Source organism: Sinohyriopsis cumingii, chromosome 15 (assembly GCF_028554795.1).
Source record: "Sinohyriopsis cumingii isolate HCF-2022 chromosome 15, ASM2855479v2, whole genome shotgun sequence".
Taxonomy (NCBI): domain Eukaryota; kingdom Metazoa; phylum Mollusca; class Bivalvia; order Unionida; family Unionidae; genus Sinohyriopsis; species Sinohyriopsis cumingii.
In genome coordinates, this window is record NC_142975.1 from 128056563 (window position 1) to 128071049 (window position 14487).

Here is a 14487-nt window from a genome sequence, read left to right on the forward strand (position 1 = left end):
ATTGTCGTAGAGTGTATGCTAGGAACCGTTATAAAAAAAAGTATACAAATAATTAAATCAATGAACAAAAGAATATCGACAAAACAATAATGACCACGCAAGACAGTACAGAAAGACTAATTATAGAACTATCACAATCGACAGAAAATTTATATATGACACATAAGATTAACTATGCTGCTAAAAATGTACTGTTACTTCCTAGAACGGTCAGGAACTCGAGTAAATATTTTGACAAAGTAGCGAGAATTTTTGAAGTTGCAAGACTGAATGGCCATCGTATGGATCATTTATTATCTGGAGCAGGTGTTGATTTTTCCAATCCTGATGAACAAAGAAAACAATTCAAATATAGAAACAATTAAGTCTTTTTGATGACACTCACAGAATCTCCTGTAAGGATGAAATGCCATTGAACACTGACATACGTACTACTTCAGTGGATGTGATTGACGAGGGTTAGAATGATTATTGAGTAACCACTTTGTAATCAATGGTGTATTTCTGGAAGGGACTTATTAGACCGACACTTGTCTTGCTTTGGACCCTATTTGCTGCAAATTAAGGTTTCCTTACTTTTTTGAACGATTCGTCTATCCTTGTGTAGTTTGGAGCGGTCTGATTTAGATCTAATGGTAGAAAGTCTATAATCTGGACGCAAAGTCCAGTTCTGGAACCGGTTATATTCCCCCTACAAAAGTTTTAAAACTATCCATACACTTACAGTCCATGTAAATACATATTCAGATATGGAACTATCATTCCCGACTCCAACACCCTGGGTTTATAAGTAGCTCTAAGGATTATACCCTTAATGATGCTTATACAATATGCGTTGTGGCATTGTGTTGAAATGACCTTAAATGTAGGTATATTGGAAATCTTAGAACACATGTGTAAAGTCAACTTAAATTCAAAACTGTTGCATTACACGAATGAACAATATGGCAAAACTATACATTTTCGTACATTTGTAACAAAACTTAGTACACACTGATTAATTGTGACAAGTTTCATTTTTCTATCGTTTACCATAACATTGGTTACTATGTTTAGAAAATGCCATGAGCATTTTTAAAATAGCTCACATTCTGGGGTGGGGGTGGAATGAAGCTGTGTTTATATGGGACTTTGTTACTAATAAAACTGAACAGCGCAACTCAGATAGCTACCAGTAGACCAGATTTATCTTTAGCTCGTTACATAAAGCATCCTATTTCTATTTATAACGAGATTGTCTGCTGACTTACCTTTGCTCCTATCATTAGTAACTTTTATTCATTTTTTGCCTTCAGTACTTGTGCATATTCGTATTCACCATTGACGTATTTACAATGTTTGCTGTCTGCATGCCGTAATAAACAATGATACATTTTGAACTTGGCTACATTCAGCATCGATGCTTTAAGTTGAATGCAGTGTACAGTTATCTTCTTGTACATTGCATGACATAGTCGTCTATGATTGTCTTCACTGGTACACAATGACAATCAAGTCGTTTCAAAGAGGCTTTTATTTTCGTTAATCCAGACCCAGTTTCTTTCGCATTCCCTATTATAACAGAGGTTCCTTTCAGCCCCGAGATAACGTTATTTTTATTGAAGCATATCCAACCGCTCCGGTGGCCTAGTGGTTACAGCGTCCGCCTCAGATGCGGGAGGTCGTGGGTTCTATCCCGGCCGAGTCATACCAAACACTTACAAAAATGGTACTAACAGCTGCCTCGCTTGGCGCTCAGCTTTAAGAGGTTAGTGTTAGGACTGGTCGGCCCGGTGTCAGGATAATGTGACTGGGTGGGACATCATGCTACATGTCTGCGGCATGATGCCCCAGTGCTAGACATCACTATAAACTGCCACATTGCAGACATCGTAGCGATATTACTGAAAAATTGTTAAAGCTACGTTAAAAATCCAAATCACGTCACATCACACATTGAAGCAGATCCAAACTTTTCTCAGCAAGCGGACGTGGGGAAAAGAGAACCCTCAAGGTTTTATTCACAACCATTTCCAGTTGCCCTAAACGAACGAAAGGCTCCGTCCTATGATCGACCTTTACCGGTTGAACAAATATACAGACGCGTCCAGGTTCAGGATGAAGACGGTACAATAGGAACGATTGTCCATAAAGATGAGTGAGCGTGCGATCAATCTATCTTTGATGGACTCAAACCTTTGCATCCAGACTCATCCGTCGTCACTGAGGTTTGTTCTCTTTGCGTTGCAAAGGACCGTGCATAAGTTGTGGATACTCCAGTTCGAACTAAACGTCGTTGTGTTGGCCTTTACTTGGATTGTAGACTGCATCATCACACGCTTTACATCAGCCTTTTGACAACAGTAACTGTGGTGTACCTGCACTTCGTCTTACAGAAAGCATGATAGGTTCGATTGTGATTCAATATATGAACAGCTTTATACTCTCTCCACTTTAGGCTGGATAACCCTGCGAAGGGGAAAAATCAGATTACTTCACTTTCCATCCATCTTCAACAAAACGATGCGGATTTCCGAGACGGAGTTTCTGAAGCTCTCTGATTCCACATTGGGGTCCAGACCTTGATCTGAGCCAATTCTGTCTTCGCCATCTACAAATGCCTCGTTCAGTACATATCCAGTTGCCTGGGTGGCCATATCCTGATTTCAGTCGATATATAAATATTCCATTCTCATTTGCAGAATAGATAATCGCCACCAGCATGAATCCCTCTTCAGATTCCAATTTAAAAGTACAATGAGTACAGACACCAGAACTCACGGTTACTGTGCTTCGTTTCACTACAGTATGCAGCAGCTGGGGGTCGGAGTAGTTAAACGTTCGCTGAATGATCCACACGGTTCCCAATGAACTGTGATCTCTGGTTTTACAAGAATGTCCAGACACACATCTCCAAGACTAACTCATGGCAGAACGCCCATGTATGTATAGGAGTTAAGCCCTTTATACGTGGAGCGGACTTCATGCAAAAGAAGGTTGTATAGTTTGAAAGCGTATGAGGACCATTAACCTGTTTTAAATGATTGTGCACGGACAACATTGTTACACTGCGCGCTTTCTCGTAGATGTGTCGCTCAAAGTTAATCTGAAAAACATCCAATGTACACACTACCGTGATTCAATATATCAAAGGGAATCATACATCTTTCAGGCTGCTATTATGATTACCACCACCACCTCGGTCACAGCTAGGTGGCTACTCGAATAGCTGTGGGGAGGTAATCATCGCAGAATTTTGAATGATGTACTTGTTGTTGCTGTATGATTTAACGCCATGTTTCAGCACAAGATAGGCTATACATGGCGGCCAGTATGATGGTGGAGGAGGAACCTGAGAAAACCCCAGAAAGAACCACCGACTCAAGAGAATCTACTGGTAGGCTTTTTCACATACCCACATTGGCCGAATTTGAAGTTCGAACCCAGGCAAACAGGTAAAATGACAGTGATCCGTAACGGTGATAGCTTTAGACCACTCGGCCACAAGGAGCCCCGAAAGATGTATTTCACATTCATACTATTAGTATGATGTGCATTGGATGCAGACAACAAAGCTACTGGTGGCTTCTTTATGAGAGTGCTAGATTCGGATGGCTGCGGAAACTAGAACATACCGTTAATGTGATCAAGTAATTATTCTCGTAGATAAAAATTATTTTTACGATAAAAGTTACTTTGCAGAGGAAGCGTCGACTCAGTCCTTAGACATGTGATACGAATAATGAGGTCTTAGCCCATATTGCTACGAGGCTGTTGCATAAAATATATGCCATTGTGAAGCTGATAATGTCAAATAAGGGCAATCACTAGACTGATTCCATCTAGTATTTCATCGGACTCTGTTATAACAGTGAACACGAATAGAAAATATATAAACGTGTTAGGCATGTAAGAGGAATTGTATTATAAGCCAAGATCGCTAAATTTAAACGTTGCGAACGCAGTTGTGGATGTGGATAATGCAATCGAATTATTGAGTTTATGATCCAATCCAACCAACACAAACAATAATGTTAATCAATTCTGGTGCTGCTTGAGCATCATTACAATACAATTGAGACCATAGACATATAATGAAATCAAACTGTGTATTACATTTCCCATTTAAATTAAGTTTTCTGTTTATCTCTTTATTTACGAGATGATTTAAAAATAATTGTACACATTGCTCTGTATATGTATTCTTGGTATTTTCTTTTCATTCAGTGGCAGTGAAATAATTACACACTTATCTTTGATTTTTAACATCCTTGATGCAATGCAGTACACTAGGTCAGTTACAATTTTGATTAATCTAAATCTGTAAGACAAATAACAGGGTACAAAGCATAATTTTTAGAGAAAAACAGCATAAGTTTAAGAGTCTTGTTATGGACATAATTGAATATCAAGGAAAAAACTGGAGCTTTTGTGTTGCAGCCTCCCTGGCCTCCCTGGCACTGGACAAATTACTCCTTGATTGCTTGTGATTACAAAAATGCCAAGAGGCTGAGTTTAATACATATTTTATTCTCTGTTTAGCAGAAGTAAAATTCTCATCCTGGAAAAGTGAACAACAATATTGTACATCATTTTCATGAGGATTACCATAGGATGCAATAAGAGGTGATCACTTTAATTAGTGCGAAAGATAACGGTTAATTGCATGAAAGTCAATTCTTGGAATAAAATTTTCTTTCTAATCTTTGAGGCTAATATGACCAAAGTCTGACATTGAGCCACACATACCAAGGCACTGTTAAGATCTATGGGTTTAGGCTGTGTTAAAGTAAGAAGTGACGCGAACAATTTAAGTCAAGTTGAAGAAAAAAATTATTTAACTAGAATGCAAAATAAAAGTTCAAAAGACTCTTGCAGTATCGTGTATTAATTCTCAAATAGTTTTAATAATACATCACAAGTCCTAACATATAGAAGGTTCAGAGTGAATCACACTAATTTTTAATGACCTTATGGACCACAATGATGTAATCCAAAATGTCTTGGAATGCATTCTCGATAATACGACTGTAACGTTTTAGTTCAAAACGCCAATGAGCACTTTGTAATTCCAATATTATAAAGTATGTCTGAACACAACTATAAGTGATTCCACAGACTGATTAAACACACAAATGGAGTTTCTTTTGATGTCAAACATCTATATATATATATATATTTCAATCGACTTGTGGCGCAATAGATTGTTCCGAAATTCCTAAAATTCTGATGAAAACTTCTCAAAAATTGGCAACACATTCGTTTGAAAGACATTCTAGGCTCGTAAACAACGTTAGGCCTTAAATAAATGTCTTTAAAACCATGATAATAGTCAGGTAGGCAAAAAATCGACCATCACTCACGGACATATGTAAAGCACACGATATAAATCGAATATACATAAACTACTAGACTTGCAGATTGAAAGTATGGGCTATAATTCCATCAAATAGAAGCTTACATGTTGAGGATTCAATATAAAATCATTCTTGTTTAACAATTGCTAAAATTTTGTATGGAAAAAAGCTTTACTGGGTAAAACAAATGCTATATATAAGCTAATATTATGTCAATAATAATGAGATACTAAAATTCCAAATTTTGTATATGTTTATAATCAGAAAACGGTATTAGCGCACATTGAATAAATATTTCATATTGTTCTAAGTATCATATGCTCCAAAATGAGAATTTAAACATCATATATACCGCTTTCCCTTGTCGAAAAAAGCATTTGATATTTGTATCTTTATTGGAATCGATTACAGTTATTTCCTCTTTCTCAATAATCTACTTTAAATGTCTAATTGTTTCACGCTATGTTCTATACGCTTTTACCCTCTGACAACTCGAGGTTGTAGAATAGGCCAGCTACGTGCTCCTATGTGTTGTAAAAGGTGACTAGAGGAAGTTTTAGCCGAGATGCCTCAGTCGTAAGCGTGCCTCGGCAATAAACAACGTACTTAATGTTGCTATTTCGTAAACTACCAAACTGATATGTCCGCCTTTTAATAATAATGCATTTTTTCTGCTTGGACGATACGAACAAATAAAAGCCTCTTAGTATCGCACAAGCAATAAAATTTGAGAACATTTATGCAACAATACCCATAAATATATACTAAATTATTTACTCAAATTTAAATCACAATTCCATTATACAGACCGTTAACTAACTTTCGTGATTCAATAATTTCTGAATTTGCCCAGCAAAACACAAACCTATGAATATTGCCATGTCTCCTGAAAGTCAAAAAGTTTAGTCTAAGCTCCGCAGTTAATGGGTAGAAAGTCAAACATTAGCTGCATAAAGAAACTGATTGAAAAATCAATAAATCAAACAAACTGTATGACTAAAATTTACATTAGTACACATACTATGCTACTCTACATTAAAGTATATATATGCAAGTCATTCATAGAGTTAAGACAAGGAGCTTACAAGAAAACTATTTTTCTGGAGCCATGTTGACTTTGACGTTTGACCTTGTGATCCGAAAGTCATATTTGGTACCTTAAGTGCAATCCATTAATCAATGAACATGGTCCGTGACTAAAGTTATTATGTAAAACCCATTTTTCTGCTTTTAGTGACAGTGACCTTGACCTTTCCCATTTTGACCCGAAATCTGAATTTTGTTCATAAGTCTTTCAGAGACTTTAATGAAGGTACATGGTCGATACCTAAAATATTTGTGCTGAAACTATATTCCTTCTTTCAGACGCAGTGACCTTGTCCGTTGATCTTTTGACTGAAATGTAGATAGGCTTTATTACTAACAGAAGTGCATGTCATCAACAAGATGTGGTCCAGGTTAGTGATTCATAACTAACCCTTTATCTACTTTCTGTCAAAGTGACCGCGACTCTAGTCTTTGACCATGAAATCGGCGGTTCTTTATTATTCAAATTGCAAGCGATTCGCGAAGGTTGGCGACTGTAGATGGTGAAGGTCTTATGTTGCAGCAACGATTTTCTTGTTTGAATTCACAGCTTCATTGAGCAATGACCTTTGACTCCTAAATTAATAGGGTTCTTCCTTGCCAGTGTGCGAAATTGCACTTTCCTAAACCCATTTGTAACCTAGCAAACCGCAAAACCAACCTCGCTGTGAAGACGTGTGTGTGTGTGTGTGTGTGTGTGTGATTAGGATTTTTAACGTAGCTTTAACAATATTTCAGTCATATCACTACGATGTCCCCAGTATGGCAGTTGATAATGATGTCCAGCACTTGGGCATCATGCCGCAGACATGTAGCATGTCCCACCCAGTCACATTATCCTGACACCAGGCCGACTAGTCCTAACACTAACCTCTTGATGCTGAAAGCCTAGCGAGGCAGCTGTTAGTACCATTTTTGTATGTCTTTGGTATGACTCAGCCTGGGTTCGAACCCTTCCGCTTGCGAGGCGGACGCTCTAACCACTAGGCCACCGGAGCGGTCCCGCTGTGAGGAAAGTTTGCGATGAGAACTTCAGATCTAGTTAGAACATTAGTTTTCTGAGCGTGCCACCCGAAATTCTGTTGTGCGAAATCTTATCGACAATAGCCTCGTGGCAGAGAGATCAAGTAGCTGACTCCCACAGTATTCGTTCAAATTATGTACGTATATCCGTATCAATGCAGATATGCAATTTTACAATCATGCATTTGACGTTCTATCAACTGCATCACTACTTCGAGGTGAGAAAATATGAAGCTACGAACTATGGATTATGTTTTAAGAATCCTACATTATGAAAAATCGTTTAAATAGAACGCAGGAAATAGGCACGTTGTTATATAGCACTACTCCTGAAAATCTGTCTCACGTGGGAGTCATATTGTCATACAGGTTTATATGATAAGTTATCCATCCAATACAAGCAACCATCTTAATTCCCAATTTTACCTAAAATATTTATTATTGTTTTCCTTAATTTGAACTATGAAAGCATAAATCAATAAATGTGATGTCTATTTGCGCATCGATCTGTAAATTCGATCTAGTTGTTTTCCTTCAACTGGTCAAGCAGGTATGTCATAATAATAATAATGTTTTAACACCGATGTGCCTAAATTGTATCATTAAAGCAGCGATACGTTTTAGAATATAGGAAACTATCATCATCTACCGCCTTCTAGAAAGCAGAAGGCCTGGAATCTGGCCCCTCAAGACATTAGTATCAGTTGCTGACAACGAACTGTCTCTGAATTCAATTGATTGTCCATCTCCCAAACTAACAACCTTTTCACCATTTGCACCGGACCTATTCGAACCAAAGCTCGATATTATAAGTGTTACGGTATACCAGTTCTTTTTCAAAACAACCGGATCATGGAACAAAACCTCCAGTAGTTCTTCCTCCGCGGTGGTCCTTTGACATTTCATCGATATGATCATACGTTTGGATTCATCAAGTAACTGTACTACAGTGTCTGATATAACTTCATTGGAAATGAAACTTTCTTGCCAGGATTCACAATTATAACAGAGCTGTCCACTTTTTCGACAATAATTACAAAAGTTCTCACTTTGACGTGGGTTTCCACATTGGTTGCAGTAATCTTGCAGAGTTAACTCTCCACAGTTAGGACAGTAGGTTTTGCTTTCGCTTACACCTCCACAGCTATTACAGTAATATTGTTTTTGTATTGCCAGGCCACAATGATTACAATTGATTTTCCTTTGCATTGCCCCATAAAGTATAATGCCATGCAGTAGCACTTCCTTTGAACATCTGAATTCTATGGCGTGTAAAACTGAACCTGTAGAAGAAGCAGGACCATTGGTGGAAAACCTAACCACTCTTTGCATTTCTTGAAACTTTGGTTTTCTCGCGTCTTGTATGTACTTTGTATCGTCAAAATTACCACTGCTGAGAAAATTCCTGAGAAACGTTAATTTCTCGTGCACTGTCAAAATGTTGTCTGCAGCCACTTTATCAGCGAAATACTTTCCATCCATAACCGAAAATCTAATTAAATTCTTAAGCTCACCCAATACTTGCCTCATGTTTTCGGCACTTAGTTGGATATTTCTCTGAGAACACTCAGTTTCTGCCCAATGCTTCAACGCTTCATATACCTCGTCTTCTTCTGCACAGAGCTCATCCTGGCTTATTACCATCTCTACACACGCTGATGATAGATTTCTGAATGATGAGTGCTTAAGAACAGAACTTCCGTTGTCTTTTATGTACTCCAGACATTTTCTTCGAAGATCATGTTCATCCAGTGCGTGAGCTTGCTGTAGAATGTCGCATACATTATCAAGACTGATTTCTTTTTCCAGCCATTTGGCACAGCTGTCGACAAGGATCTTGACGGCGTATTTCTTTGCAGCATACAGTAAAGCCAACATCGACTCCCCATCTGGTTCAAATGCCTCAAAGTAAATGAAGCTTAAACATAAAATTGCATAAAACATTTATTACAAATTAGGCTAGGATTATCGTCACTTATTTATATTAGATCCAAAAACGAGCCTTCATATTTCCCATCTTCATCTACCCAAAGACGAAATAAATACGAAGGTGTTTTCTCTATTTATACCTTTCTTTACTATTAGATATATTAAAATAGTCAAACATTAGAAATATCACACAGTAAAATACAACAAAACCTACATTACAAATCCTCAAGTCTTCTTATTGCTAAATTTGTTTCACCTACAGATGATACCGCAAAGTTTAAGATCATTTCGCTCAAATTTTATCTTTAGGGTTTCTCAATGACTTTTATTTCGTGGACAAATTAGTGTTAGTGCACGTATCTTGAGAAATGTAAAATAGTATTCAGCATACCTCAGGAGGTGTTTAAAAACGTCTGGCTCAATATCTGGTATGTTTATTGGTCCAGTTTCGTGGAGGGGTCCACACAACATGGCGTAAAAAACGGAACTACGACTTACGAGTACATATTTGTGTACGTTCACTTCTTGTTTTTGCTTGCCTACATAGAAAGTGACGTCACAAACCACTTGGTTCTCCAACATGTAGCGATTGCAGCTTAAAACATCTCGCTGTGCTTGCCAGTCAGTATCAACTAAAACGAAGAAAAGATAATACTAACGAAAACACAAGCATTATAAACACAGCGTGTAAGTGTGATGCATTATTGTCAGAATCGTCCTTAATACCCACGGACACCAAGGGACAGTCGAAAGTGGGTTTCATGTCTTCAGATTACTAACTGTCAGCCGATCAAATAGGAATCGGTGTAAACGATTTCAAAAAATGAAAAATAAATTCAAGTGATTTACACCACCTCATTATTGCAGATATTTAATATTTTGCAGAAAATGAAGGTCACTTTCAACGTGCAGTAGTGCCCGTGGACATTAAAACTATGCTGACCTGGTTAGAGTTACATACTGTCCCAGAAACAGTTTTTAGGTTTGTGTGTATTCGTGCGTGTGTGTGTATGTACTTGAATGTGTGTTTGGGAGCTCCTTGCTAGCACAGGCGAATGCTTCCGTTATTTGGTTAGTTAATGAATACAAGAATACTTTATTATTTTGCAGCATACTCATATTTTTCACATCTTCATATTTTAATACAGAAATTATATATATATATATATATATATATATATATATATATATATATATATATATATATATATATATATATATATATATATATATATATATATATGTGTGTGTGTGTGTGTGTGTGTGTGTGTGTGTGTGTGTGTGTTATTTCTGTAAATTGTATTCATGGCTGTAAATTGTAGTGATTTTCGGAATTGAAATTTCGTACGTGCAAAGTTCTATTTTAAGATATTAAGAACGTAAAATTGCAGAGGATCTAAAAATGAATGCTTTCCTGTGTTTATAGTCACTAATCATAAAACTGTTAGTAAATACGTTGACAGAGTTTTGGACTGCTTCCCACTGGACAGGTCGATCAGGTGAGTTCTTAGAAGAATTAAAATATTTTGTGTTGGGTGGGTTCGATCATATGTGTTGTTTTACGATGATGGAGATTGCAGTTCGTCATGTAGGAGTAGTGACAATATCCCCGTTTTAGCCTTTCTTCTGTATATAAACAGCTGGATTTCACATTCTTATTTCTTGTGTTCTTGTTGTAACATCATGTCTGGAAAAGTAGTTTTATGTTGTTAGTAGTGAAGGGGGATACCCTAGCGACAATGGGAATTAGCATTACAGACCCCCTTGGGACAATCTGGCGACAATGGAAAATTAACATGGAGAAAAATCGTGGGACAATCTGGCGACAAGGGAAATTAACATGGAGAAAATTTGTGGGACTGTTGAGCGACAAGGGAAATTAACATGGAGAAAAATCGTGGGACTGTTTAGCGACAAGGGAAATTAACATGGGATTTTTTTTAAAAATTTTTTTTTAAAAAAAGGGGTAGGCAATTGAAAAGTCATTCTCTTTTCGAGAAATATGGCTGGCCCTTCTTCTGCTTCTAATTTCTTCTTTTTCTCCACCAAGTTCTTATTTTCTCTCCTACACTCTTTCTCTTCTTTTTTTCTCCTGCTCTTCTTTCTTCTTCTCTTCCTCTTCTTCTTTCTTCCTCTTCTCATTTTCTTCTTCTTTTTCAATTTTTTCGTTCCATTTGCGTATTCTTATTCTTTCCTCTTCATCCTCCTTCTCCTCCTTTATCTCTTTCATGACACCACTTATCTTGTCCTTTACCTTTCTTAAATTATTAATTTCCATCTTTACACGATGGGGACTATAGGAATAGTGGTCTTCAACGAGTCTTATTAACATCTGCTCCATCATTCCTAAATTGTCTAAAACGTCTTGCAATGTTTGCATTTTGTCCATTTGGTTAGAAGCCATCTTCTTTGTAGAATGGTTTGAACGACGAATACTGTGGGTTCTTATAGTGAAAGCGCGGACGTGAAGGAAAACATCCCCCTAAAAACATAAAATTGATCTTACCTACATCATGACCGAACAACGCGCGGACGTGAAGGAAAACATCCCCCTACTTTCTCATTTCATATAATAAAACCCTAACTATACTCTTCACATATGCTAAGAAACAATAAAGAAACCCATAATCTACCATTCACACCAACTTACGTGAACAGTTACTAACACAAACACACAAACACATACACTCCCACTATTAATAAAGAGTTAATGTTTATATTCACCCTACTCTACCTACACTCATTGGCAAATGGATCGTTATTTCTTTTCTAGAGTATTGGGCTAGCCCTGAAAAGGGCTGTTTTTTTAACTTCAGAGGCCCCTGGTTAATGGTGGCACCTTCCGGGTCTGGCACCACAGACACAACGTCTACTCCAATCATTAGTCCAATTCACATGACTTGTTTGAAGAGCAGACGGGGGGTGAGTGGCTTCACTATCCCACTCCTCCGTTTGCGGAATAGTGAACACTTCTTCTTCCCTCTGTCTTCTTTGTCTTTGTCTTCGTTGTGATTGTGGTTCAGCTACAGGCTGGCGAGATGTCCTTGCCTCAGGTGTCACCTTGCACACAGGGTTCATCATAGGGTGACACCTGATCCCTCTCTTTCTTTCATTCTCTTCTTTCATTTTTCTCTCCTCCTCCTCCTGTTCTATTCTCACTTCTTCCACAAGGGCCTCCGCAGTCAGCTCGTTCAGTAGGTATCTGGCATACTCCAGATGCATCTGAAGTTCCATCAATTTAGTCAGTCTGCTGCTCATTTTTTACTGTTGATCAATCAACAAGGGTAGCTAGACTGCCCAGCGAGTTTCAATTTATAGTGAAAGCGCGGACGTGAAGGAAAACATCCCCCTAAAAACAGAAAATTGATCTTACCTAGATCATGACCAAAGAAACAACGCGCGGACCTAAAAGAAACACTCACTCACTTTTTATGCTACCCATCACTATTTTAAAATTTTTTCATAAATCACTTCAATAGACTATCCACATACGCAAAGCAATCCAATCTAACCCCAAATATACACCTCAAACACCAAAAAAGACATCATTTTAATCTACTATCCATACCAACTTACTTAAGCACTTACAAACACAACCACACAAACACATACCCTCACATTTTTTTAAGAAAAAGTTAGTGTTTATTTTCACACTACTCTACCTACACACATTGGCAAATGGATGGTTATTTCTTTTCTAGAGGATTGGGTAGCCCTGAAAAGGGCTGTTTTTTTTTTGTTTGCTATGGCAATCTTTTTTTTAGTTTCTAAGAATGCGATGTCCTCTGAGGATAGACTTTCTGGCGATAGGTCTGCTTCTTCGGAAAGAGAAGAAGAACTCTTTGGTGTCAATACGGCAATCGACAAAGCCTCTGTCAGGTTCAGGTTGCTGCTGTTGTTGCTGCTGTTGTTGCTGTCTCTGAAGTCTGTACTTCTCTGTCCATTCTTCTTTCTCCCTGTTCATTTCTTCTCTGAAGAGCTCTTCTATCAGGTCTTCAGTGACTTTTAGCATTCTCACATTCTCTATTTCTTCTGGCTTCGGTATCAGACTGTTTCTGACCCTATGCAAATTCACGTAGGCTTCGTTGAGTTTAGCTAGTTTGGAGCACATCTTCTTAGGAGGATGAGTCGACAATGGATGGTTAGACTGGAAACAACCCCGGTTCTTAAAGTCAAGGCGCGGACGTGAAGGAAAACATCCCCCACACGGTTTTCGAGCCGCAACGTTCAGTGAGTGTCATGAGAGGGATAGTAAGAAATGAAAGAGCATCAATCCAACATTCTTATAGCTAAACAAAAGACAAAGGCATTTTTTTTCAAAACACAACATTTTTTATTCAAAAATCACTTAACACTAAACAACAACTCTAACATTTTTAACAATAATCCAACATGATAACATCAAACAATTGTTTCAAAACACAACATTTTTTCTCAATTGACAATCTACTTTAAACAGGGCTTACAACGTTGTGAATGAAATTGTGATTTCCACTGTTGGAAATCATTAGGCCATTGATGGACACTACGTTTCCTAGCTTGAGACAAAAGATAAGCATAATGGTCACAAAACCATCGATCTACTTTCACATCGTTTCTAGCAGAAGAACGAGGATCGAAATAAGTCACTGAATGTTCTAAGGAATAGCCTAGGCTGCGATGATGCAGAAAATACACACAGTATTGTCCACACACCAAGGAATCTGTGCCTTGTAATTTCACATTATTGAATCGGGTGGTCTGAGCATTTCTTCTCATAAAGTCGATAACATCGTCGTCCAAAGGGGGCAATCCGTACGAATCGAAATATTCCACACATCCTTCTTGAGGAAAGTAGACGGCTACCCAGTGGGTTCCTGGGAGATGACTGTCTTCCGTGTTTATCACGTAAGCTTGATGGTCTTTAGGTTTGCGATGAGGGAGTTCATCTTTAGCACAGACAACAGGATTCCAAGAAGCCGTATACGAACTGTGGTTCAAAAGGTAATAAAGTTCCCAGGTATCCATTGTTTTGTGTGGTTTTTTCTTCTTCACAGGTAATAATACGTCGTCAATTCGATCCTGACTTTTTGCTTGAAAATGTCTGACGAATAAACGGTTATTCGTTCTGTTT

General features: G+C 37.8%; 1 protein-coding gene across 4 annotated transcripts in view; it reads right to left on the bottom strand.

Annotated features, from left to right (window-relative positions):
- Nucleotides 1-4794: 4794 nt before the first annotated feature.
- The window catches only part of LOC149782754 (BTB/POZ domain-containing protein 6-like), a 28380-nt gene continuing 18687 nt past the window's right edge, over nucleotides 4795-14487 (bottom strand). The window contains exons 2-4 of one of the 4 annotated variants that reach the window (XM_089934245.1): nucleotides 10830-11061; nucleotides 9766-10006; nucleotides 4795-9363 (exon numbers count right to left, since the gene is read on the bottom strand). In XM_089934245.1, coding sequence (XP_089790371.1) covers nucleotides 8091-9363; nucleotides 9766-9956 — 1464 coding nt within the window. In that variant the 5' untranslated portion in view covers nucleotides 9957-10006; nucleotides 10830-11061 and the 3' untranslated portion in view covers nucleotides 4795-8090. Of the gene's footprint in view, nucleotides 9364-9765; nucleotides 10007-10829; nucleotides 11211-14487 lie in introns of those variants that run through there. The other 3 variants (XM_089934246.1, XM_089934244.1, XM_089934247.1) reach the window with 3 other exon arrangements.